Below are 25,110 nucleotides of genomic sequence, written 5' to 3'. Positions count from 1 at the left end.
TTTGCGCTGCTTTATACTATCCGTTGCTTCATTCGCATATTTCTACTAAAGTCTAAACGTTTCACCTTATAGAACTGTTGTACCTCCTGCTTGGTAATTGAGCTACACATATGCGTGTGCATGTGTGAGTCACAACTTCGGCTGATGATTACAAGTGTTTCTGAGTATATCTTCGTTGCCTTGTATGCATTTGTGTAAATGATGATTGATTTGTTTATGAGTGGCTGCTTCATGTTTTTGTTGTTGCGTGATTATTAACTAGCCTAGTGATGTCAACATTCGCCACAGTATTATCTACAGTTACCTAAAACGGATGTGTTTTCCGAATAAACATTTGGCCTTGAGTCACATTAGAGCTCAAGTTGATTATAGCATTCTCAACAAAAAAAAACATGTTTTTTATGGGGGAAAAAAGCTGGGACCGCATCGTGTCATACGATCCCTAATCGAATGTCATTTTTTAAATCGCAATAGCTCCGAAATGGTGAATCGGATTAATGAAATAAATGAACCCGGAAGCAGCCCACGCTAACACCCTTCTTGTGGACTGGGCAAAGAAAACATAGATTCCAATTGTTGGGTATGCACGCCTCGGATCTTATTTTGCACTGAAATTTGTGCATGTGCCTTAAAAACTTATTGTTGCTGTATTTGAATAGCTCCGCAGGCAATCCACCACCGCTCTTGGCCTTGTTTTTTTATCTCGTTTTTGCTATTGTAACGAATTTAGTGAAATTCTGCTTATTCCAAACCTCCTGCTAACGTTCGAATCGCTAAGCTGTTGAATAAATAATTCCAATATGGAATAATGCAAAATGGTTTTTATTAGACTACTTTGAGAGTACTTCATAATAAATCTTACTTCACAACTAATTGCGTGTTTAAATCAAACTGCTTAGTCATGTCTCCTTGCACTGCTTTTATACTCTCAGTTTCCTCGTTCACCCATTTCTCCTAAGGTCTAGTAATTTCGTGAACTTCATATTTGTAGTTTGTATCCATATGCGTGTGTATATGTGAGTACTACTTATGCTGATGATGACATGCGTTTGTGAGTATCTTTCTGCTGCCTTCTATGTATGTGTGTACATGATGATTGATTTGTTTACGTACATAAGAGTGGCTGCTTAGTATCGGCTTAGTGATGATAATATTTGTCACACTATTTTGACTTCGTTATAATCGGCTGGGGAACATTAATGTTAGAGGTATGCTAGTTATTAACATGAGCTCTAATGGTACTCAAGCCCAAATACGTGTTGGGTATATTCGACGCCATTTCGAACGAACGCAAATCACCGATAGGTTAACTAGAGTTTAACCCTGCCAGATCGGCCGCTTAAGTTCAGCTTAAACTTCAGTTAAAGCAGACTGAAAAACTGCAGAATAAGTCTAAGCGTTGTTTAACTGACAAACTGAGTTGAACTTGTACTGAAAAACCGCACCTAAACCGAACACTGTAAGTGAAAAACGTTTTAAAATTTGCTATAGACAGTTTACTATTATAGAGAATGCTATCAGGTATCGCTCATCCCTATACAACTTTAACATCCACCGTTAGTACATGAACGCTGCTACCACATAAATCCCGTCATCCAGTGAGTTTTACAGCTCCGGCTCACGCTCAATTCTCACGGAAATGCTCTGGATCATTGAGAGACTTGAGAAGCAGATGTCGTGAAATTTTCGCACACGTGAAAAGTGATAGGCAGATGTCGCCGCTGTTTTTCATTTAACTCATACGGCGAAAGGCTAAGCAGTGACATCTATTTTTGAAAAAGTAGGTTTATTAAAGGCAGCGTTGCCAAACTAAAAAGAAGTAATTAACAAATTATCAGGCTCACAAACTGAACCAGACTTCTATCTGGATTTATCTGGCTCAAATCGTTGTTGTTGCATTTACATGCAAAATTATTTATCTGACTCAGGATTTTGCCACCGGATGATGGCTAAAGACAACTTAAGCACACTATAACGAAAGCTACGCTCATGCATACTAGAATTAATTTTAGGTTAGGTTAGGTTATGGTAACACTATGGACTTATTCAGTCTATGTGAGGTCTTCATGGACCGGCCAGTTCAACCTAACCTAGCTAGGTTAGGTTAGGTGGTAGCTGCCCTGATAAGGACAGCTCACTTGGACAACACGAAGGTCCGTTGTCACACCATATACAACAAAAATAACGGTGACTTAGATCTAGCTACCTAGAGAATCGTTGGGTAGCAACGATAAAGCTCCGAATGATACCGATCTCAACTTTGGATAAATCCTCGGGAAATCCAAGTCAGTCGCGACCGAAGTACTTTCGCCTAGTTCTAGCAAAAGCTGGGCAATCAAGCATAAAGTGATTTGGTGATTCCACCTCATCATCCTCCATACAGCTGCAGCAGGATGGAGTTTCCAGTATATTGAGACGTACCGCATGGATACCCTGTCAAAACCCCAATGACCATTGATAGGTGGGCCTTAGTGAACCCAATTATTTCAGCAGACCTCCTGCCATCCACTTTCGGCAAGAAAGATCTTGCTACCCTACAAGACGTGGTGTCCGCCCAACGTTTGCTGAGCTGACTCGAGGCCCAGCTATGGAGGAGCAATCCACAGATGGCCAGCGGAATCCCGAAATCCCTACAGGCATCTTCACCCGGTTCAGTTGTACCGATGCGAGCTAAGAGATCCGCTTGACAGTTACCCGGGATATCACTATGGCCCGGAACCCAGATAATCTTAATTGTAAAATAATTCGATGCAATCGCAGGTGAGATCAGGCACTCCCAGACCACCCTCGACCGCACTGTAGTTGAGCTCAAGGCCTTCATAGCCGCTTAGCTATCAGAGTAGATGCTAAATTCCCTAACCGTAGTAGCACTGGATAGCATTTCATCCACTGCATCCTTAATCGCAGCAACTTCCGCTTGGAACACAGTGCAGTGATCAGCCAACTTAAACTTGCGACTTACATTTAGCTCTGAAAAAAGCCCATTTATTTTTGATAAATTACGCTTCATTACTGCCATCATCAGGTGTTTATTTCTCACAATAGCTGTTTGCTTTAGTGGTACCACCTTGGAGGTGGTTTTTTTTTAACTTCACCTCAACTCGATATCCAATGTAGGATATCAACTGAAGAAACGTGTTGAATATTCATTTGAGAGCTGTACATTTCTCAAAATCTCCCAAAGGTTGGATAATAATTTGAAAATGCTAATGATGTTGGAGACCAACTCGAAAACTATAAATTGTACATAATTTCTCAAAGGTTGGATAGTGATTGGAGAATGAAGTTGGATATCAACTTGAGAACTATCTGGTTTAGGAATAACTAGATAATGATCTAGGACATCACCTCCAGAACTAGATATATATTTCGCTGGAGAAATATCTTTTAAATGTTTGTTGGGTAAACAAAATCCAGCTGTTGACGTATCTACAAATTAGCTAGATAATAAAGAACCAATGTTGCCGTACAAAAAAGCCTACCCCAAAGGCGGCCTTAAACTGTGACTGAAAAACTATTCATTAGTTTAACTGGAGTTTAAATTTGACGAGTTGAAGCAAACTTAGTTTAAGCTTAGCTAACCAACTACTGAAAACCCGGACCTTAAAACCAGGAATTCTCTAATTATTCTTTAAATGAACCGGTTATCTGGGTACGATTACTCGATACTTTGCATCACTAGTTTCTTCACTAACATGAGTGGCATATGCTTTTAATGGGTTTTTAGTTCAAAACTCTTATCTGAATTTCTAAGTGAGTGGCATAATTTCATTTTTGAGATTTTTTTCTTCTTTAACACATTATAAAGCACTAAGCAGTTCCAGCAATGTTTTCTTATCATGTTGCTGTTAAAAATAGAATCTCGTTTAAAGCTTAGTTGCCGCTAATTTATCTAAATTTGGTAGAATCAAACTAGTACACTTATATGGTTTTATTGCATTATTATGTTTGTACTATCTGACCCGGCATACGTTTTTCTGCCATATAAATCATATCTAGCCTGTAAGGTAAATGAGGCAGAAGTTGTTTAATCGAAACAGCACAAGGGGTTACCGACTTCCTCACGCATGCAGTGTTCGGGTGTAACCGAGAGTTGAGAGCTATGGTGACAACATAAGGGAAAATGAACCGAGGGAAACCCTGGAATGTGTTTGTATGACATGTCTATCAAATGAAAGGCACTAAAGATTATTTTATGAGGGAGTGGGCCATAGTTCTATAGGTGGACGCCATTTAGGGATATCGCCATAAAGGTGGATCAGGGTTGACTCTAGAATTTGTTTGCACGATATGGGTATCAAATGAAAGGTGCTAATGAGTATTTTAAAAGGAGTAATCCTTAGTTCCATAGGTGGACGCCGTTTCGACATATCGCCATAAAGGTGGACCAGGGGTGACCCTAGAATTTGTTTGTACAATATGGGTATCAAAAGAAAGGTGTTAATGAGTATTTTAAAGGGAGTGATCCTTAGTTCTATAGGTGGAAGCCGTTTCGAAATATCGCCATAAAGGTGGACCAGGGGTGACTCTAGAATTTGTTTGTACGATATGGGTATAAAATTAAAGGTATTAATGAGGGTTTTTAAAGGGAGTGGTGGTAGTTGTATAGGTGGTCGCCTTTTCGAGATATCGTCATAAAGGTGGACCAGGGTGACTCTAGAACGCGTTTGTACAATATGGGTATCAAAAGAAAGGTGTTAATGAGTATTTTAAAAGGGAGTGGGCCTTAGTTCTATAGGTGGACGCTTTTTCGAGGTATCGCAACTTAGACTTTGTTTGTACGATATGCGTATCAAATGAAAGGTGTTAGTGAGTATTTTTAAAAGGGAGTGGGTCTTCGTTCTATAGGTGGTCGCTTTTTCGAGATATCGCCATAAAGGTGGACCAGGGGTGACTCTAGAATATGTTTGTACGATATGGGTATCAAATTAAAGGTATTAATGAGAGTTTTAAAAGGGAGTGGTGGTAGTTGTATATGTGAAGGCGTTTTCCAGATATCGACCAAAATGTGGACCAGGGTGACCCAGAACATCATCTGTAGGATACCGCTAATTTATTTATATATGTAATACCTGCCAAGATTTCAAGGGTTTTTTATTTCGCACTGCAGAACTTTTTCATTTTCTTCTACTTAATATGGTAGGTGTCACAACCATTTTACAAAGTTTTTTCTAAAGTTAAATTTCGCGTCAATAAACCAATCCAATTACCATGTTTCATCCCTTTTTTCGTATTTGGTATAGAATTATGGCATTTTATTCATTTTTTGTAATTTTCGATATCGAAAAAGTGGGCGTGGTCATAGTCGGATTTCGTTCATTTTTTATACCAAGATAAAGTGAGTTCAGATAAGTACGTGAACTAAGTTCAGTAAAGATATGTCGATTTTTGCTCAAGTTATCGTGGTAAGGGTCATGCGGAAGGACAGATGGACGACTGTGTATAAAAACTGGGCGTGGCTTCAACCGATTTCGCCCATTTTCACAGAAAAGGATTGGTAAATTTTTGTTCGACTTATGGCATTAAAAGTATCCTAGACAAATTAAATGAAAAAGGGCGGAGCCACGCCCATTTCGAAATTTTCTTTTATTTTTGTATTTTGTAGCACCATATCATTACTGGAGTTGAATGTTGACATAATTTACTTATATACTGTAAAGATATAAAATTTTTTGTTAAAATTTTACTTAAAAAAAAATTATTTTTTAAAAGTTCTCAGATTTTGCTAATTTTTATTAAGCGTACATATAGTAATAGGAGTGACATTCCTGCCATATTTCATCATGATATCTTCAACAACTGCCAAATTACAGCTTGCAAAAGTTTTAAATTACCTTCTTTTAAAAGTGGTCGGTGCCACGCCCATTGTCCAAAATTTTACTAATTTTCTATTCTGCGTCATAAGTTCAAACCACCTACCAAGTTTCATCGCTTTATCTGTCTTTGGTAATGAATTGTCGCACTTTTTCGGTTTTTCGAAATTTTCGATAGCGAAAAAGTGGGCGTGGTTATAGTCCGATATCGTTCATTTTAAATAGCGATCTGAGATGAGTGCTCAGGAACCTACATACCAAATTTCATCAAGATACCTAGAAATTTATTCAAGTTATCGTGTTAACGGACGGACGGACGGACGGACATGGCTCAATCAAATTTTTTTTCGATCCTGATGATTTTGATTTATGGAAGTCTATATCTATCTCGATTCCTTTATACCTGTACAACCAACCGTTATCCAAACAAACTTAATATACTCTCTGAGCTCTGCTCAACTGAGTATAAAAATTACAATTCAAGGTCAGAAAATTACAATTCAAGTTCAGAAAGTTTGTCAAGAATTGTTTCGTTCATGCAATGGAAATACAAGTATGTAAGATGGTAAATGTTAGCGCTAATAATTTGATATAAGGACATGAAGGCCTACTATCTGTCAAGGAAGCATTGGACTTCTTAACTCGCTTAAATAAATTTTGCTCACATGTAGGGGATAGCGAAAAAAACGTTTCCTCTCTTCTCTCTCCTTCTCTCCTAAGAGGCCAGTTTCAAGGACATTCAGCTATATTCTAAAGCTCACAAGCATTGATATGCATTGAGTATGACAGCACTGATGACGAAATCAACAGTGCGTCCACAATCCCACAAGAAACGTATAAGCACTGTGTGCACAGATCAATACTTCCTCCATCTGCCTCTGGCAACTCTGTGGAGGACTCCCCCTTTCATTGCTTCCAAAGTGCGGTGTCGACTGAAGTACTTTCATGGCCGGAGCGTCCTCATGCACTTGTTGCAAAGAGTTATCCTCCGTTTGATTTCTTAGCTCGGGATGTACCCGCCTTGGAGAAAACTTGGGGTACAGTATATCCAAGCCACCATTGTCAACAAAGGATCAACACTTCCGAAAATAACATATAAGTATTACGTTACGTAGTATGAATTGGAATAACATTTGAAAAATAAGACCCTACTTATAATTTTCTGAATTTGAATTGTAATTTTCCGAACTTGAAATGCAATTTTCTGAAATTTAATTGTAATTTAATGAATTTAAATTGGAATTTCTGAACTTAAATTGGAATTTCTGAACTTGAATTGTAAATTTCTGAACTTGTATTTGTAAATTTCTGATTTTAAATTGGAAATTCTGAACTTGAATTGTAATTTTCTTAGCTTGAATTGTAATTTTCTGAATTTAAATTGGAATTTCTGAACTTGAACTGTAATTTTCTGAACTTAAATTGGAATTTCTTAACTTGAATTGTAAATTTCTGATTTTAAATTGGAAGTTCTGAACTTGAATTGTAATTTTCTGAACTTGAATTGGAATTTTCTGTACTTGAGTTGTAAATTTCTGAACTTAAACTGGAAAGGGTGTGTCAGCCAGTAATGGCCGAGCTACAATGAACTTTTTCATATAGATGCGTTGAACGCAATCTTATGCATACCAGTAACATCGCCACATCAACCAGGATGTTGCGTTTGTAAATATAAATAAATTTCAGACTTGGCTATTGAAGTTTATTTCGTCTTGGCCATTCACATACAAAATTTCGGGATGCACTGTAATAAACATTCTAACTATACAAGAAAAATATATATAAAATATACAAGAAATCAAGTAAGGAAGGCTAACTTCGGGTGTAACCGAACATTACATAATCAGTTGAGAGCTGTGGAGACAAAATAAGGGAAAATCACCATGTAGTAAAAAGAACCTAGGGTAACCCTGGAATGTGTTTGTATGACATGTGTATCAAATGGAAGGTATTAAAGAGTATTTTAAGAGGGAGTGGCCCATAGTTCTATAGATGGACGCCATTTAGGGATATCGCCATAAAGGTGGACCAGTAGTGGAATTCACTAACTTATAACGATGCGATTTGTCGAGATTTTAATTAACGATTTTGTCGCTTGCCTTATCGATTGTACTATTCACTAACTTAGTTTTAACGACTCGCAATAAATGACATTTAAAATAGTAGAAAGGTGGCAGCACAGCTTAACGAAACTTAAAAAATGCGAAAAGCACAAAAGGAATGCCAAAAATAAACAAATTCCGTATAGTAACTGCTTTTAAAAGTTATTATTGTGCAAGTTTTGAGATACAGTTTGCGTTATCAACAAAAGGTAAGTAAATGCGGAATTAATTTCATATTTCTTGACATAACAAATTTCTCATATTAAAATAGAATGGCGTCATCAATTAATACCAATCAAAGGGAGTGGGCCTTTTCGGAATATCGTTATAAAGGTGAACCAGGGTTGACTCTAGAATGCGTTTGTACAATATGGGTATCAAACGAAAGGTGTTAATAAGTATTTAAAAGTGCCTTAGTTCTATAGGTGGACGCCTTTTCGAGATATCGCCATAAAGATAGACCAGGGGTGACTCTACAATGTGTTTGTACGATATGGGTATCAAATGAAAGGTGTTAATGAGTATTTTAAAAGGGAGTGGGCCGTAGTTCTATATGTGGACGCCTTTCGAGATATCGCCATAAACGTGGACCAGGGGTGACTCTAGAATTTGTTTGTACGATATGGGTATCAAATGAAAGGTGTTAATGAGTATTTTAAAAGGGCGTGGGTCTTAGTTCTATAGGTGGACACCTTTTCGAGATATCGCCATAAAGGTGGACCAGGGGTGACTAGAATTTTTTTGTACGATATGGGTATCAAATGAAAGGTGTTAATGAGTATTTTAAAAGGGAGTGGGCCTTAGTTCTACAGGTGGACGCCTTTTCGAGATATCGCCATAAAGGTGGGCCATGGGTGACTCTAGAATTTTTGGTACGATATGGGTATCAAATGAAAGGTGTTAATGAGTATTTTAAAAGGGGGTGGGCCTTAGTTCTATATGTGGACGCCTTTTCGAGATATCGCCATAAACGTGGACCAGGGGTGACTCTAGGATGAGTTTGTACGATATGGGTATCAAATGAAAGGTGTTAATGAGTATTTTAAAAGGGAGTGGGCCTTAGTTCTATATGTGGACGCCTTTTCGAGATATCGCCATAAAGGCGGACCAGGGGTGACTCTAGAATTTGTTTGTACGATAAGGGTATCAAATGAAAGGTGTTAATGAGTATTTTAAAAAGGAGTGGGCCTTAGTTCTATAGGTGGACATTTTTTCGAGATATCGCCATAAAGGTGGGCCAGGGGTGACTCTAGAATTTTTTTGTACGATATGGGTATCAAATGAAAGGTGTTAATGAGTATTTTAAAAGGGAGTGGGCCTTAGTTCTATATGTGGACGCCTTTTCGAGATATCGCCATAAACGTGGACCAGGGGTGACTCTAGAATGTGTTTGTACGATATGGGTATTAAATTAAAGGTATTAATGAGGGTTTTAAAAGGGAGTGGTGGAAGTTGTATATGTGAAAGCGTTTTCCAGATATCGACCAAAATGTGGACCAGGGTGACCCAGACATCATCTGTCGGGTACCGCTAATTTGTTTATATATGGAATACCACGAACACTATTCCTTCCAAGATTCCAAGGGCTTTTGATTTCGCCCTGCAAAACTTTTTCATTTTCTTCTACTTAATAATTAATTTTACCAAGTTTTTTTCTAAAGTTATATTTTGCGTCAATAGACCAATAAAACTACCATGTTTCATCCTTTTTTTCGTATTTGGTATACAATTATGGCATTTTTTTCATTTTTCGTAATTTTCGATATCGAAAAAGTGGGCGTGGTCATAGTCGGATTTCGGCCATTTTTGACACCAATACAAAGTGAGTTCAGATAAGTACGTGAACTGAGTTTAGTAAAGATATATCGATTTTTGCTCAAGTTATCGTGTTAACGGCCGAGCGGAAGGACAGCCGATCGACTTTGTATAAAAACTGGGCGTGGCTTCAACCGATTTCGCCCCTTTTCACAGAAAACAGTTATCGTCCTAGAATCTAAGCCTCTACCAAATTTCACAAGGATTGGTAAATTTTTGTTCGACTTATGGCATTAAAAGTATCCTAAACAAATTAAATGAAAAAGGGCGGAGCCACGCCCATTTTGAAATTTTCTTTTATTTTCGTATTTTGTTGCACCATATCATTACTGGAGTTGAATGTTGACATAATTTACTTATATACTGTAAAGATATTAACTTTTCTTTTAAAATTTGACTTTAAGACATTTTTTTTTTTAAAAGTGGGCATGGTCGTTCTCCGATTTTGCAAATTTTTATTAAGCATACATATAGTAATAAGGGTAACGTTCCTGCCAAATTTCATCATGATATCTTCTACGACTGCTAAATTACAGCTTGCAAAACTTCTAAATTACCTTCTTTTAAATGGGCGGTGCCACGCCCATTGTCCAAAATTTTACTAGTTTTCTATTCTGCGTCATAAGTTCAACTCACCTACCAAGTTCCATCGCTTAATCCGTATTTGGTAATGAATTATCGCACTTTTTCGATTTTTCGAAATTTTCGATATCGAAAAAGTGGGCGTGGTTATAGTCCGATATCGTTTATTTTAAATAGCGATCTGAGATGAGTGCCCAGGAACCTACATACCAAATTTCACCAAGATACCTCAAAATGTACTCAAGTTATCGTGTTAACGGACAGACGGACGGACGGACATGGCTCAATTGAATTTTTTTTCGATACTGATGATTTTGATATATGGAAGTCTATATCTATCTCGATTCCTTTATACCTGTACAACCAACCGTTATCCAATCAAAGTAAAGCTCTGCTCAACTGAGTATAAAAATATATATAAAATATACAAGAAAAATGTAAAATTGCTAACATATTTTGTATTCTATTCATTTGTTAAATTTCAGGTCTTAACTGTGAAAAATGTTAGAAAAGTATCAAAAAGTGGGAAAAATAATGTAAAGTGTGAAAGCACCCTTAGCCACATCAAGTTTCAAATTCTTCTTATGCTTTGTTGCTTGCAACAAAAGCTGCAAGATGGTGTCACAAAATCATGTTAGATGGCGCTAGTGCCGCTCGATTTGCCGTTCTCCATAAAAAATACGTGCTATGTACTCATAATGCATACGATTGTGTTAAACGCATCTACATATCGTCGCCCACTAACCAGAAGCATGAATGTGCAATTTTTCCGATTTTGTGTTATAGGCCTCGTTATATTACCCTTTAGATTCTCTAGGTTCTACTTAAATCTAGAGCTTCCTACGCACATGGAAACACCAATAATTTGCAGTGCCATTTTTATGAATGTACAATTCAATCACACAAAGTTGAGCCAGAAAAATTAATGTGGTACATTGTATGACACATTCGTTGATATGGCTAAACAATTTTTACAATTTTTGAAAAAAATAAGAACAGCACATATTCGTATGTTCGATCGTTCGGGTATACGTGCCTCGTATTCTTCAAAAAAAAAATTATACCGATGAATTTTTAATAGCTTAATATCCTGAAAAAAAATAGTTGTTTAATTGAAGGCAAACCGCTTTATTCGAAGCCGTTATCTCTTCCTGAATCAAAACTAAAATACTTGGAAAAATTGTGTGAAAAACTGGTTATACCAAAATAATATCATTCTTTTTATAAAAATCTTGAGGGCAAGGCTTTATCCAAACCCAATATTTCAGAAGATTCTGATTCTGATGAGAATAAGAACTAGTTCTAAGTTTGCAATAATATCTTAAATAAAAATACACTAGTGTATATGAAATTGAATTGAATGTATAACTTTTTCATTTACATACATACTTTCGATAAGTCAAAGCCGCGGATGTTTTCCCAAGTACTGTGATGCTCCGAATCCCAATCCGCCAACAGAATTGGCCTAGCAGGTATTGGCTTGGCCTAACATTATTTAAAAATCAATCTGCAGTGATTTTTTTACGTGTTTTGAGGTTAAGGCAATACCATGACCACTTGGGCCAATTCTTATAGCGTATTTGGATTCAGCGCATCAAAATGTATAGAAAACATAAGTCGCATTAGCTGATCCGACTACTTTTAATTTTTTTGTATAGCTGTGTTAACAAAAAATTAGATCAGTTTTTAAAATTTTTGTTGTGCCAGAAAAATGAATGTGCTAAACCTCGGAAAATAGAAGGGATACGAGCAGAGCAATTATGTCAGTTGAAAGAGCATATTGTTAATATAATATATATATACACCTTTACATTAGAAACTAATTATTCTAATTTTGAGGGATCAATAAACTTTGAAACTTGATTTCGCAACATTTTCATTTTGGCACATTCATGCTTCTGGCAAGCGGGTGACGATATATGAAAAACTGATTATGTGACGGGGCTTTAACTTCACCCCCGTTGTCAACTCAATAACACAACACCACACAGCGTTACACAGCCATAACATGAATGCTCAAGTTAAATTTAATGCGAATTAAATTCGCGCATACCTATAGAAGTAAAAACTTTATATGTACATTAGAGTACCTCACCAAAATTTTTTTTAAATATTTTAATCAATTAAAAATTTTTAGGCCTTTTTTAAATTTCTTTAATTATATTAAGGAAAAATATCATCATATATATTATTTCTAATTGCTGTTTTTATGTACGGGTCCCCTTTTCGCTCTTGTTTGGAACCCAAATTTATAAATAAAGTTTTAGTTGTAAAGATGGAGATTCGGGCTATTAGCGAGCTTTGGGCAATTTTGGTCGTAGTGCTTTGGTTTAGTTATATTTTATTAAAAATAAACGATTGTGAGCACACAAAGAAATCTATTTGTACTATGGCACTATTGTGAATATTAGCACTGCATTACCGGCAGTTGCTACCATACCAGCGTAAGCTGTAAGCTATAATTGATTGACATAACAGCTGATTTCTGTTGATATTTGATAACAGACTTTTTCGCTCTTATTTGGAATCCAAATTTATAAATAACGTTTTGGTTGTAAAGATGCAGATTCGGGCTTTCAAAATATGTTTTCGTCAAGTAGTTTCAAAGTAGTTTCTGAGTATATCTCAGTAGCTTCCAATAATATACTGCACCACAAATTGTATTACCATGATCGTTTAAAACTGTTTCAGAAATTCACAAAGGCATATTTCAACAGAGTTCTTGAAATAGAATCAATTTTGTAATTTCGTTGAAATAATTAATAAATTGTTGTCGCCTGAAGCATGAGGCACTCTAATGTATATATATGAATTTCTCCAATTAAGTAGATTTGTGAATGTTTCATAAAATTGTTTATAAGTATGAATCATAGGATGTGCAATTGAAATGATAGAGTATGTACTAGCCCTGCAGTGAATCACCAAACTAGTCTGAAACGATACTAGTTTACAACTAGTATTTACAACTCAACACATAAATAAATTGAAAACTGCACCAAGAACCCCACCATAGAAAAGTACTCGTAGCGCTTAATTGATCATTAACACAATTACCTCGTTACTGCAAAACTTGGAAGGGGTCTATCCTCCAACTTAGTCTCAAAAGGTAGACTGAAAATTATCTGTGTTACCGGCAGGTATCAGTTCAGATTAAGAACGTAACATCGAAATCATGAAGAATTAAACAAGGGGTGCCGCATGGTGGTGTCCCTTCCCCTCTTTCCACTAGAAGGAGTTGCTTGCAAAATTTATAGCTTATCCAACCCCAACCTCATCTATCCCTGGAAAATCCGGTTTCTTTAGCACGTGAGGCTCTGGTGACCCCAAGGAACTAGGGGCAGAGGGATAGTCGGGTTTGCACCTTCATGGTGTTTGTTGCCGGAATATACCGTATATAGCATCGGAACTCCTTCGGGGAGTGTATTGCTGCAACAACAACAACAGTTACAATTGTCCGATGACTGCACGACAATGACAAGAGATCGTGGCTCTTCCAGGAGCATAAGGAGTCATCACCCAGGCACTATGAGGAAACCCTAATTCGGCCTTTTGAGCCTGACGAGCATAAACAGCCCTCGGCCTCACCCACATTGTGAGTCGGCGAAGTCTTGTGCCGATGAATGCCCCGCGAACGCCATTCGCAGAGTCCTATACCCGAAACTTGCAGTTGAGGAAATCAGACTACCCAAGGAGACGCGCGTAATACGCTCAACTATGTATGTCCTTGTGCTATTGTGCGCACTTTTTTACCTGCACATATGCGTGTGCGTATCTTGGTTACCACATGTAAATGGTCCGAGTCAATATTTGGACCTCATAGAGTGCGAACATCGAGGACATTGCTGCTAGGACTGTCGTCTATAATGACTTGATCAATTAAGTTTCGTGTTCTTCAGGTCAGATCAGGTGGCAGCTAAGTAGATTTGTGTATCTTTTTATATTGAAACCTTGTACTACACATGACCATATATCGAGCTGCCAGTAAGTAATTAAGCCACATCTCCTCGTTGCCCACCCTGGCGGTAATGTCGCCAAGCATAATTTTGGTGTCAATCATTCAAGTTTCTCATACAAAGAGTCATTTGCCACGCCGACCGCATCATCTGTTGTTTATTGAGGACCCTCGCGGATTGCGGATGCAGAGATTGGATTTTAATTGGTTTGACTACTAGTACGCGGAATTCAGAAAACCTGATGATAATATGCAGGTGGAGCATATCGTCTACGGACACAGCTCAGATAAGGGGAGAAAGTACATTATGATGTAAACCTTCTCAGCCTTCTATAGCCAATTTTTAATTTTGTTGTCACAGTTCTGTCGCTCAAAAGTTGGTGAACAAATTAAGCCAGAATCTATTCGATAACCAGAAATTTGTTTAACGCAGCCTCGATGTCCAGAAGCTCAATTTAGGAAACCTACTTCGTATGTATAGGCTAATCAGGTGTTGATATTTAGGCAAGAAAGAATACTCTTTAGTGGGAAATACCAAAGGTAAAGTTGGGACGAAGCTGACTTAATTAAAATGGTCATTGCAGTGAGTTTTATTGGGGTACAGAAAAGTCACACAGAAGTTGGTTATCCCATTAAGCAGAAAACCGTTTGCAAATATTGAAGACTTTAAGAATGAAAACTTTATATTTGCTTCAGCGCTTGCAGCCGGAGGGTTGGCGCAAGGATGCGAAAATGGCAGAACATGCTATATACTTGCATAGCGATGGTTCCAAAATAACGGAAATAAGTAGATCCTACAAGCTTTCAGATCCCTGCAGTGTCTTTCAGGTGGAAATTGGAGCAGAAATTCTGGAGAAAGCGTTCTTTATCAACAGTCCCGTTAATATATATTGTTACGAATCTAGGGAAAATTCCGCTTATTACAAACCTTCTGCTAACGTTCGAATCGCTAAACTGTTGAAAAAATAACTCCAATATTCAATAATGCAAAATGGTCGTTATTAGACTACTTTGAGAGTACTTCACAATAATACTTAAACTTCACAACTAATAGCGTGCTTAAATCAAACTGATTTGTCATGCCTCAGCTTGCGCTGCTTTCATAATCTCGGTTTCCTCGTTCACCCATTTCTCCTAGGGTCTAGTAATTTCACGATCTTCATGCTTGGTTACCAGCCATATACATGTATATTTGTAGTTTGTAGGCATATGCGTGTGTATATGTGAGTACTACTTCGGCTGATGATTACATGTGTTTGTGAGTATCTCTTCGTTGCCTTGTATGTAGGTGTATAAATGATGATTGATTTGTTTATAGTGGCAGCTTTCTTTATTGTTGTTGTGCCTTTATTTACTTAGTATCACCTTAGCGATGCTAGTATCACTTAGTGATGCTAATATTCGTCACAATATATATCTATAGTCAGGCGGCGATCAAGGCCATAATCTCACACAGTACTTCATCAAGAAGTGTCCTGGAATGCAAAAAAGCATTCAGGCCGGAAGATATTCCTATACTGGGTACCCGATCATAAAGAGATAGAAGGTAATGATAAGGCTGATTAGTTGACAAAGGACTGCGCAGCATTCGATGAATCGGCGGTAGACGTTCCAATCCGTTTGGGAGAAATCAAAAGGAGACGAGAGTTACATATGCTCCATCAAGCAGGAAAGGCATGGACAGAAGCACGTGACTGCACAATTTCTATGATGGAAGCCTCACGATGGGCATATTAACTGGACGCTGCCTTCTGGCGTCAGATGCTTGTAAGTGAGGCATCGTTAGTAACAGCAAATGTAGGAAGTGCTAGCTGCAGAAAGAAACGGTTGAGCACGTTCTGTATTCGGCTCCACAGCTACTAGGGGTTGCAGAGTTATCAGATCTCGAGGCAGCAATTAAGCTAGGTCCTAGACAACTTCTGGTAATTGCTATGCCATAGCGTAAGTCCTGGTGCCTAATTGGGGTTTTTCCGTCTGGTCGTCAAACGAATTCTGATAACACTATGGACACAATCAGTCTAGATGAGATGATCGTGATTAACCGTCCAGTTTAACCTAACCTAGCTTTTATGTATTTTATTATATTAAAGATTCATAATAATAAAAGATGATTTAATTAGATAAATATTTCTTCCTTTCCCATCCTTCTTTCAGATCGTTTATTCGCAACGACGATAACGATACAAATCACATAGACGAAAGTAACACAGAAAGCGGCGCCGAATCTTACATCGATGAAATGGAATTGTCGCATAGTCTGACCCTCAATGAGGAAGCATTAAAACAATTGCCAGAACAAAAGCGACCAGTATTCATATTCGAGTGGTTACGCTATTTAGAAAAAGTTCTACCGGTTGCACAAAAATCCGATATAAAAGGATGCCAAAAAAAGTTAGTTCAACAATTGACGGAACACATCCAAGGTTCACCAGGGCCACCGGCACGTAAATTGATAGCTAGCTGCTTAGCGACACTCTTCTCGGTGGGCGACACTTTTATGCTATTTGATACCGTCAACGCTTGCAACGATATATTGAAGAATAAGGATGACTCACCAAGCTATTTGCCGACTAAATTGTAAGTTCTGTGTAATGAAAAAATTTTAAATTTTGATTACTAGGTTCAAGAAATCGATACAAATGGGATGCCACCCCATTAGTTTTCAGGCAGAAAACCATCAAATAGAAGTTTGCTGTAGAGAATGTCTACGGAGAGGCTTATCCTCGACAAATGTCCCCTTTATGACAGACAGCCAGGCAGCCTTACCTGCCTTGCAGTTATGCACTGATTGAATGCCCAGGGCAAAGGCAGCCCAAATTGTTTGTACTCCCAACAACGAGAGTGTCAGTCAAACTCATTGAAAGGTCAAGCACAGTAGATCTAAATAAAGGTTGCAGTACATCGAGGACTAATAATAGTAACAATAGTATTAGGTTACTACAGTGGCGCACACAGAAAAATAATTTGGGGGGGATTTCAATATCCCACCGGAAAATTTAAAAAAAAATACTCAAAATTCGCCCAGACAATTTTTACTTAAATTTATGTTTGGGGAGTGGACCTCCGTATGCACACATTAAACAAAGTCACCTTTTAAAGCTCAATTCATTGCATTTTCTCTGTATTTAAACTAAAACTAAAAAGGAATTCAAACATTTTAATAAAAGAATTTTATGAACATGTTAAACGTTGTCTAAGCCTTGGGCAATTGAGGGCGAGCAGTTTAATAAGAGTTATAAATGAGTAATTTTATGTGCTTGTAAGCGTATGAGTCGTGGCTGACGTACCCGACCAAACGCCCGGGGTTGCGGGTTCAACTCCCACCAAGCATTCCTTTTTTAAATTTATAAATTATTATTATTAATGGACTGTATTGAGTTTATGGGGTTTTTGCTTTAATGTATTCCATTTATTGAGTCGGGTAGTTTTAGTGTTATTGGTGTATTTAAGTCATGGGAGGATGCATAGCATCAGTACACCTTTTATTTATTTAATTTGGGGGCGAGCACTGGGGGCTCTGAGGCTTCGCTCTACTGAGCCACCTCATCCTCTATTTGAAGAACCCTTTAAAATGTGATATGGAGGCGAGCACGGGACGGCTCTGAGGTATTGGCACCCCATTTTCTACAAGAAAAACCTCTATTTATTTAATTTGGGGCGAGCGTTGGGCACTCTGAGGTTTCGCTCTAATGAGCCACCTCATCTTCTATTTGAAGAACCCCTTCCCATTTCGCCTACCTTACTGAGAGTGAGCGCTTGGGCTCTGAGGTTTCGGGTAGCAACATCGTTTTAGATTGATAAATTGCGCCCATTTGGCTAGACGGATGGGTTTAACCTTCTCGTCCCATTCGGTCCCATCTAACCACAATTCTTGCATCAGCATCTTCGCTTGGATCATTATGGGCGTCAGCCACCCTGCGGGATCGAAAAGTTTCGCAATAGAGGAGAGAATTTGCCGCTTCGTGGCGGCAGTGGATGCCGGATTTGAGTCGACGGTATACGAGAATGTATCCGTTAGGGCATTCCACTGGATGCCCAGGGTCTTGGCGGTGCTAGTCTTTTCGAACTCGAGAAAGTTTGTTTCCAGCAGATCAGTTTTCGATATTTTTTGGAGGATGTTGGGATGGTTTGCCGTGATCTTTTTTAGGGGAAAGCCGGCTGAATTGAGAGCGTCTATAGTCTCTGTTAGGGATTGCTCGGCTGATTGAAGATCATGACTGCCAGATAAAATATCGTCAACATACGTCTCGGATTTTAGTATTGGGGCTGCGCGTGGATGGGAATCGGCTATGTCTTTCGCTAGCTCGTGTAGAGTGCGAATAGCCAGGAAAGGCGCGCAGTTAACCCCGAAGGTGACCGTTTTTAACTTGTAGTCCTTTATTGGACTGTGTTCGGGGGTTCGGAATATTATACGTTGGTAGTCTCGGTCATCGGGGTGCAAGAGAATTTGGCGGTACATTTTCTCGACATCGCCATTAAACACATATTTATATGTTCGCCATTTCAGCAACATAAGTCGGAGATCGGGTTGGAGGGTTGGTCCGGTACATAAAACATCGTTGAGGGAGTGACCGGAACCCGACTTTTTGGAGGCGTTGAACACAACTCTGACTTTTGTTGTCTTTTTGTCTGGCCTTACGACTGCATGGTGAGGGAGATAGAATGAGCAGTATTTACCCAGGGATTCTATTTCATTGGGACTGCATTCTTCCATGTGGCCTAGGGACAGATATTCTTCGAGTACCTGGTCGTACTGCTGCTTTAGATCGCCCTTTTTTGAGAGGGAACGTTCCATGCCGTGGAACTGTCGTAGGGCTGCAGTACGGGACTGACCTAGGTCGACATCGTTCGGGAATGTTGGTTTAAAGGGGAGCCGAACCATATATCGACCGTCATCCATGCGAGTGGTTGTGCTTTGATAAAAGTCTTCGCACATTTTATCTTCTGGGGTTTCCACTCGCACTCTGGGTATTTCTTCGATTTTCCAGAATTGCCTTAGCTGTTCATTCAGCTGGACATTCGTCACTTCCCACGCTTGAGAGGAGTGTGATCCGACCTTTTCGGGGGTTTGGCCACTTATTATCCAGCCAAATATCGTGTTTTGTGCTAGCAGTGTGGGCGAGATCTTTTCGATGCCATTTAGCATTATTTGTGGGATAAGATCACTGCCTAACACCAGATCAATTTGGGAGGGGTTCTGAGTGTTCTGGTCTGCTAGCTTGAGATGGGACCATTTACGCATTTGGTCGTTATTTAGCGTGAGTGTTGGGAGTTGCCTAGTGAGCCGAGGTAGCACGATTGCCTGGGCCTTTATTTTTACCTTGTGGTCATTTGAGACTAGGGTCAGTGAGCATAGCTTGCTGGAGGTTTGTACTACTCCGCCTCCCATTCCCGATATTTCAAATCGGGAGTGGGTATATGGGAGGCCTAGCTTGATTTCAGCTTTCGACGAGATGAAGCTACGCTCTGACCCTTGATCCACTAAGGCTCTGTGCCTGAAGCAGTCCCCTCGGTGTTCTATGGACACTATCGCTGTTGGGAGAATGATCTTGCTATCATTTTCCGCATACAAAGATTGAATGCGGGCAGCGTTTGAGGTGGTGGGAAGTTCCTCGTTGGGATCTGGGTTGGTAACGTCCTGAGTAGTTGCTACTTGGGCTGCCGTTCTTCGAGGGCCATTGGTTTGGTGTGATATTCCGGTATCGTGGAGGGTGGCATGTCTAAGCTTTGGGCAATTGAGGGCGAGCAGTTTAATAAGAGTTATAAATGAGTAATTTTATGTGCTTGTAAGCGTATGAGTCGTGGCACAGTGGCTGACGTACCCGACCAAACGCCCGGGGTTGCGGGTTCAACTCCCACCAAGCATTCCTTTTTTTAAATTTATAAATTATTATTATTAATGGACTGTATTGAGTTTATGGGGTTTTTGATTTAATGTATTCCATTTATTGAGTCGGGTAGTTTTAGTGTTATTGGTGTATTTAAGTCATGGGAGGATGCATAGCATCAGTACACCTTTTATTTATTTAATTTGGGGGCGAGCACTGGGGGCTCTGAGGCTTCGCTCTACTGAGCCACCTCATCCTCTATTTGAAGAACCCTTTAAAATGTGATATGGAGGCGAGCACGGGACGGCTCTGAGGTATTGGCACCCCATTTTCTACAAGAAAAACCTCTATTTATTTAATTTGGGGCGAGCGTTGGGCACTCTGAGGTTTCGCTCTAATGAGCCACCTCATCTTCTATTTGAAGAACCCCTTCAAAGTGTGATTTGGAGGCGAGCACTGGGCTCTGATGTATTAGCACACCATCCGAAGAACCTCCCTTTTAATTAAAAAACTCAAACTATGTCTTTAGAATATTTCACTAACCAGTTGAGAATTACAAGCACACTCAATGGCTACTGAAACAAACGAACGAAAAATGTTCATAGTTTAAGTCGCTTAAACATACTCCCCCCTTAGACGGCTTAGTCGTCTAATGAAACTTCCATACGAGCCAGTGATCCGGCTCGAAGGACCATGTCTAAGCTTTGGGCAATTGAGGGCGAGCAGTTTAATAAGAGTTATAAATGAGTAATTTTATGTGCTTGTAAGCGTATGAGTCGTGGCACAGTGGCTGACGTACCCGACCAAACGCCCGGGGTTGCGGGTTCAACTCCCACCAAGCATTCCTTTTTTTAAATTTATAAATTATTATTATTAATGGACTGTATTGAGTTTATGGGGTTTTTGATTTAATGTATTCCATTTATTGAGTCGGGTAGTTTTAGTGTTATTGGTGTATTTAAGTCATGGGAGGATGCATAGCATCAGTACACCTTTTATTTATTTAATTTGGGGGCGAGCACTGGGGGCTCTGAGGCTTCGCTCTACTGAGCCACCTCATCCTCTATTTGAAGAACCCTTTAAAATGTGATATGGAGGCGAGCACGGGACGGCTCTGAGGTATTGGCACCCCATTTTCTACAAGAAAAACCTCTATTTATTTAATTTGGGGCGAGCGATGTAATTAATGCTCATGAACATAAATTAATATACACAGTAATGAACATAAATTAGACACAATAATATACATAAATTAATATAATTATAGAAGTCATTATAGTTGTATGTCAATTTTTCTTGACTTTTCTGCAAGTTTGTCTATAACTCTTTCCACTGAAGGAGTAAGTTCTCTATACATATAGAGAAGTGCTAGCCCGTTTAATCTCTCTTGGGAAATTGTACTTCTTAAATACGTTTTCAGTCTTCGAAGTGATGAAAATGATCTTTCATTTTCACATGTTGTAATAGGAAGAGTTACTGGAATATTCAGTAAATTAAACACATTTGGTAAAATTTCCTTTCCACAAAGTTCAATAGCTTGTAAAACTGTATTCGGCCTATCTTCGAGCTTCGAGCTTGAAATAGTTTTATACCAAACGTATATTTCTGCTTTAACATCTTCGAAATCTCCCTCCAAGTCATCGGAATAAAAATTATACAACTTTCTTCTCTTTCGTAACTACAGCATCATCGTCAAGTGTAAACACCTTTTCTGGAAAAAGAACTTTGAATCCAATGAGTAAGTCTTTATGCTTCAGAAACTTATCATTGAGACTAGAAATAAATGCATCTAAAAATGGAATGTAGAGATAAATACGGTAAAAAGTTTCGACGCCTAATGTCTCCGTATTAGACACCCTTGTTTTGTTAAAGTGAAGCCATTCGTTTCTGCTTGCTTCTGAGCAATATTAAACAAAGTTCTAAACTCTTGTTCGGCATTTTCTCTTATCAAGCATAAATCTTTCAAAGTTATATCGGCTAAGTTAACTGCTTGTTTTAAGTCAATACTTCGAGTTTGAAGAAATTTACATAAGATATTGGCTTTGCTAAACACTTGATTAACGCATTGCAGAGCAATTACAAACTCACTTTTTTGTATGGCACAGTTAAGTAGATTAGCATCTTCAGCAACATTTTTATTATCCCAACAGGATATTTGATGCAAAGCCAACAATATCCCATCAAAAAATTCTGTAAAAACAAATACTGAATTATATCTTTCAATCCACCTAGTAGGACACATTTTTTTCAATTTTTTGTGGTCAAAAATCTTTAATTTTTGCAGATACTCCTGTAAAACACTCTGCCTTTTAGGTGTATTGAAAAAATCATACAATTTACCTACAACACCAAGACAATTTCTTATATACACATTTCCACACGAACTTGAAACGGCCAAGTTTAGCGAGTGCGCTGCACAATGTACATATAGAGCTTTAGGGTACTTCCTAGAAATGTGAGATTGTACACCCTTAAATTGGCCACTCATTGATGCAGCACCATCGTACCCTTGGCCGCGCATTTTATTTAGGTCCAGTCCAATTCTGTCCAACTCTTCTAAAATTATTTTTGACATACTCTCTCCTGTCAAATCCTTCAGTGGAATGAACTTAAGAAAAACTTCATTAATTTCGTGAATACCATTATCAAAATATCTAACACAGAGTGACATTTGTTCCACACCAGATATATCAGCTGTCTCATCAGAAAGAACGGAGAAATAGTTGGCGGAGTTAACTTGTTCAGACAGGGTTTTTAAAATCAATTTCTCACATATGTCGATAATTTCGTTTTGAATCCTCCAACTTGTGTACATTGCTTTACTGCTGCTCTCCGACAACACACTCTTTAAATGTGTATCATACTGCTGTCTGTACTTCAAAAGCTCCCTAAAATTGCCCTCATTTATTGCACTTGCGTCCTCTATACGCCCCCAGTCCCGATGTCCTCTTAGTGCAAGTCCTTGTTTTCCACAAAAGAAAACTGTTTCAATGATGGGCCTTAATTTGTTCCGATTTTCTAAACCTTTCTGTTTGGCCATCTTGTCAATCTGATGGCAAACGGGTTCTTGTTGCTTGCTTACTATTTTCATAATGAAATGAGCATTTTCTACGCTTTTTTGTGGTAATTAGTTTTACTATGATGTGCGAAATACTCTCGAGCTTTTTTCCAATTATTGAACGGCTCTTCCACCAACTTTCCCATTCTTTCTGTGCTATTTTGCCCGCACACATTTTTATTTTTAAAAAGGACACAAAACTTACAAAATGCTCCATTTACTGCTTGAGAGTAGCAAAGCCAAACCCATTCCGCTATCCACTTATGCTGAAACCTAAGATTTCGTGGCCCGGTTGAAGGGAAAGCAAACCTTTCAGTTGGAATCCAAACCTTATTCAACGCCTCTACCTTTTCCTCATTACTAAGCTTTCTTTGTATGAAATTTGAAATATCATGTGGACTGCTGTCCTTCGAGTTGTCATTTTCTACGACCATAGTGGACTCTTCTGTAATTTCAACATGAGCTAAAATCTGCAAGAATGAATAATGCATTTTTAATTTTTATTATTACCAACTACAGTGGACCCTCGGTCAATGAACGCCCCGCATAACGAACATTTCGCATAACGAATACATTTTTTTTGGAAAAAAGTTTCGCTTTACGAACGAAGTCTCGCATAACAACCTAAACAGGGGAAACCCCGAATTCACATTATTGGGCTGTCTGCGTTTAGCTTTTGCTTCATAGTTCAGAATTTTGTTTTATTTTAGTGCAGAATTGTTCGTAAAATTAACAAGACGTGTTGAAACATACAAATTTTTTATTTTTAATTTTGCTTTTATAAAAATTGCAAAATAACTAACATAAAATGCCCTCAAAAAAAAAATTCGGAAAAGGAGAAAAATACAAGGACCAAAATAACTATTGAAATGAAACTCAAGATCATTCAAAAACATAAAGGAGGTTTGGGTGTGGCTGATTTAGGACGTGCGTTCAACTTGTCGAAATCAACGATTTCTACTATCCTCAAGAATCAGGACAAGCTTGAGGTGCTAAACGCTTCAAAGGGAGTATCAAGAGTTTCTTCGCAACGACCACAAATTCTCGATGATGTTGAAAGATTGCTTTTGATATGGATTAACGAAAAGCAAATGCAAGCTGACACAATTTCGCAGAATATAATTTGTGAGAAGGCTAAAACGATATTCACTACTCTGATTGAAAAGTCGCCAGGAACATCAACAGCAAGAAGGGAAGACTTCAAAGCAAGTAAGGGGTGGTTCGAGAATTTCAAAAAACGTACTGGTATTCATAGCGTTATAAGGCATGGTGAAGCAGCAAGCTCAGACGCTAAGGCTGCCGAGAGTTATGTAGGCGAATTCAAGAAGCTTGTGGATACTGAGGGTTACTTGCCCCAGCAGGTGTTTAATTGCGACGAAACGGGTCTTTTTTGGAAAAAGATGCCCAAGCGAACTTACATAACAGTAGAGGAGAAAGCAATGCCCGGCCATAAGCCAATGAAAGGCCGCCTTACTCTGCTTTTTTGTTCCAATGCAAGTGGCGACTTGAAAATAAAACCGCTACTTGTCTATCATTCAGAGAATCCACGTGCCTTCAAAAAGCATAATGTTGACAAGAGTAAGCTAAATGTCATGTGGAAGTCGAACAGTAAAGCTTGGGTGACACGTGTTCTTTTTACTGAGTGGATCAATAATGTTTTTGGCCCCTCTGTGCTGAAATATTTGATTGAGATGGATTTGCCTCTTCGTGTCCTGCTTATTATGGATAACGCTCCTTCACATCCACCAAGTTTACAAGATGAACTCATTGAAGAGTTTAAATTCATCAAAATTCACTTTTTGCCACCTAATACAACCCCATTGCTTCAGCCCATGGATCAGCAAGTGATTTCTAACTTCAAGAAGCTTTACACAAAAGAACTTTTCCAGCATTGCTTTGACGTGACTGAAAAAACAAATCTTACTCTAAAAGAGTTTTGGAAAGATCACTTCCACATTGT

At 38.5% G+C, this 25,110-nt stretch overlaps 1 protein-coding gene across 14 annotated transcripts in view; it reads left to right on the top strand.

Annotated features, from left to right (window-relative positions):
• Positions 1-25,110, top strand: part of LOC137253646 (HEAT repeat-containing protein 5B) — a 204,480-nt gene that overhangs the window by 115,791 nt on the left and 63,579 nt on the right. For all 14 annotated transcript variants that reach the window (XM_067791045.1, XM_067791077.1, XM_067791012.1 and 11 more), the window contains one exon: positions 16,419-16,841. In XM_067791045.1, the coding sequence (XP_067647146.1) occupies positions 16,504-16,841 (338 nt within the window). In that variant the 5' untranslated portion in view covers positions 16,419-16,503. The remainder of the gene's footprint in view (positions 1-16,418; positions 16,842-25,110) is intronic.

Source organism: Eurosta solidaginis, chromosome 1 (genome assembly GCF_040869045.1).
Source record: "Eurosta solidaginis isolate ZX-2024a chromosome 1, ASM4086904v1, whole genome shotgun sequence".
In the NCBI taxonomy this organism is placed as follows: domain Eukaryota; kingdom Metazoa; phylum Arthropoda; class Insecta; order Diptera; family Tephritidae; genus Eurosta; species Eurosta solidaginis.
The sequence above is the reverse complement of the archived record's forward strand: the minus strand, read 5'-3'. Positions and strand labels throughout refer to the sequence as shown.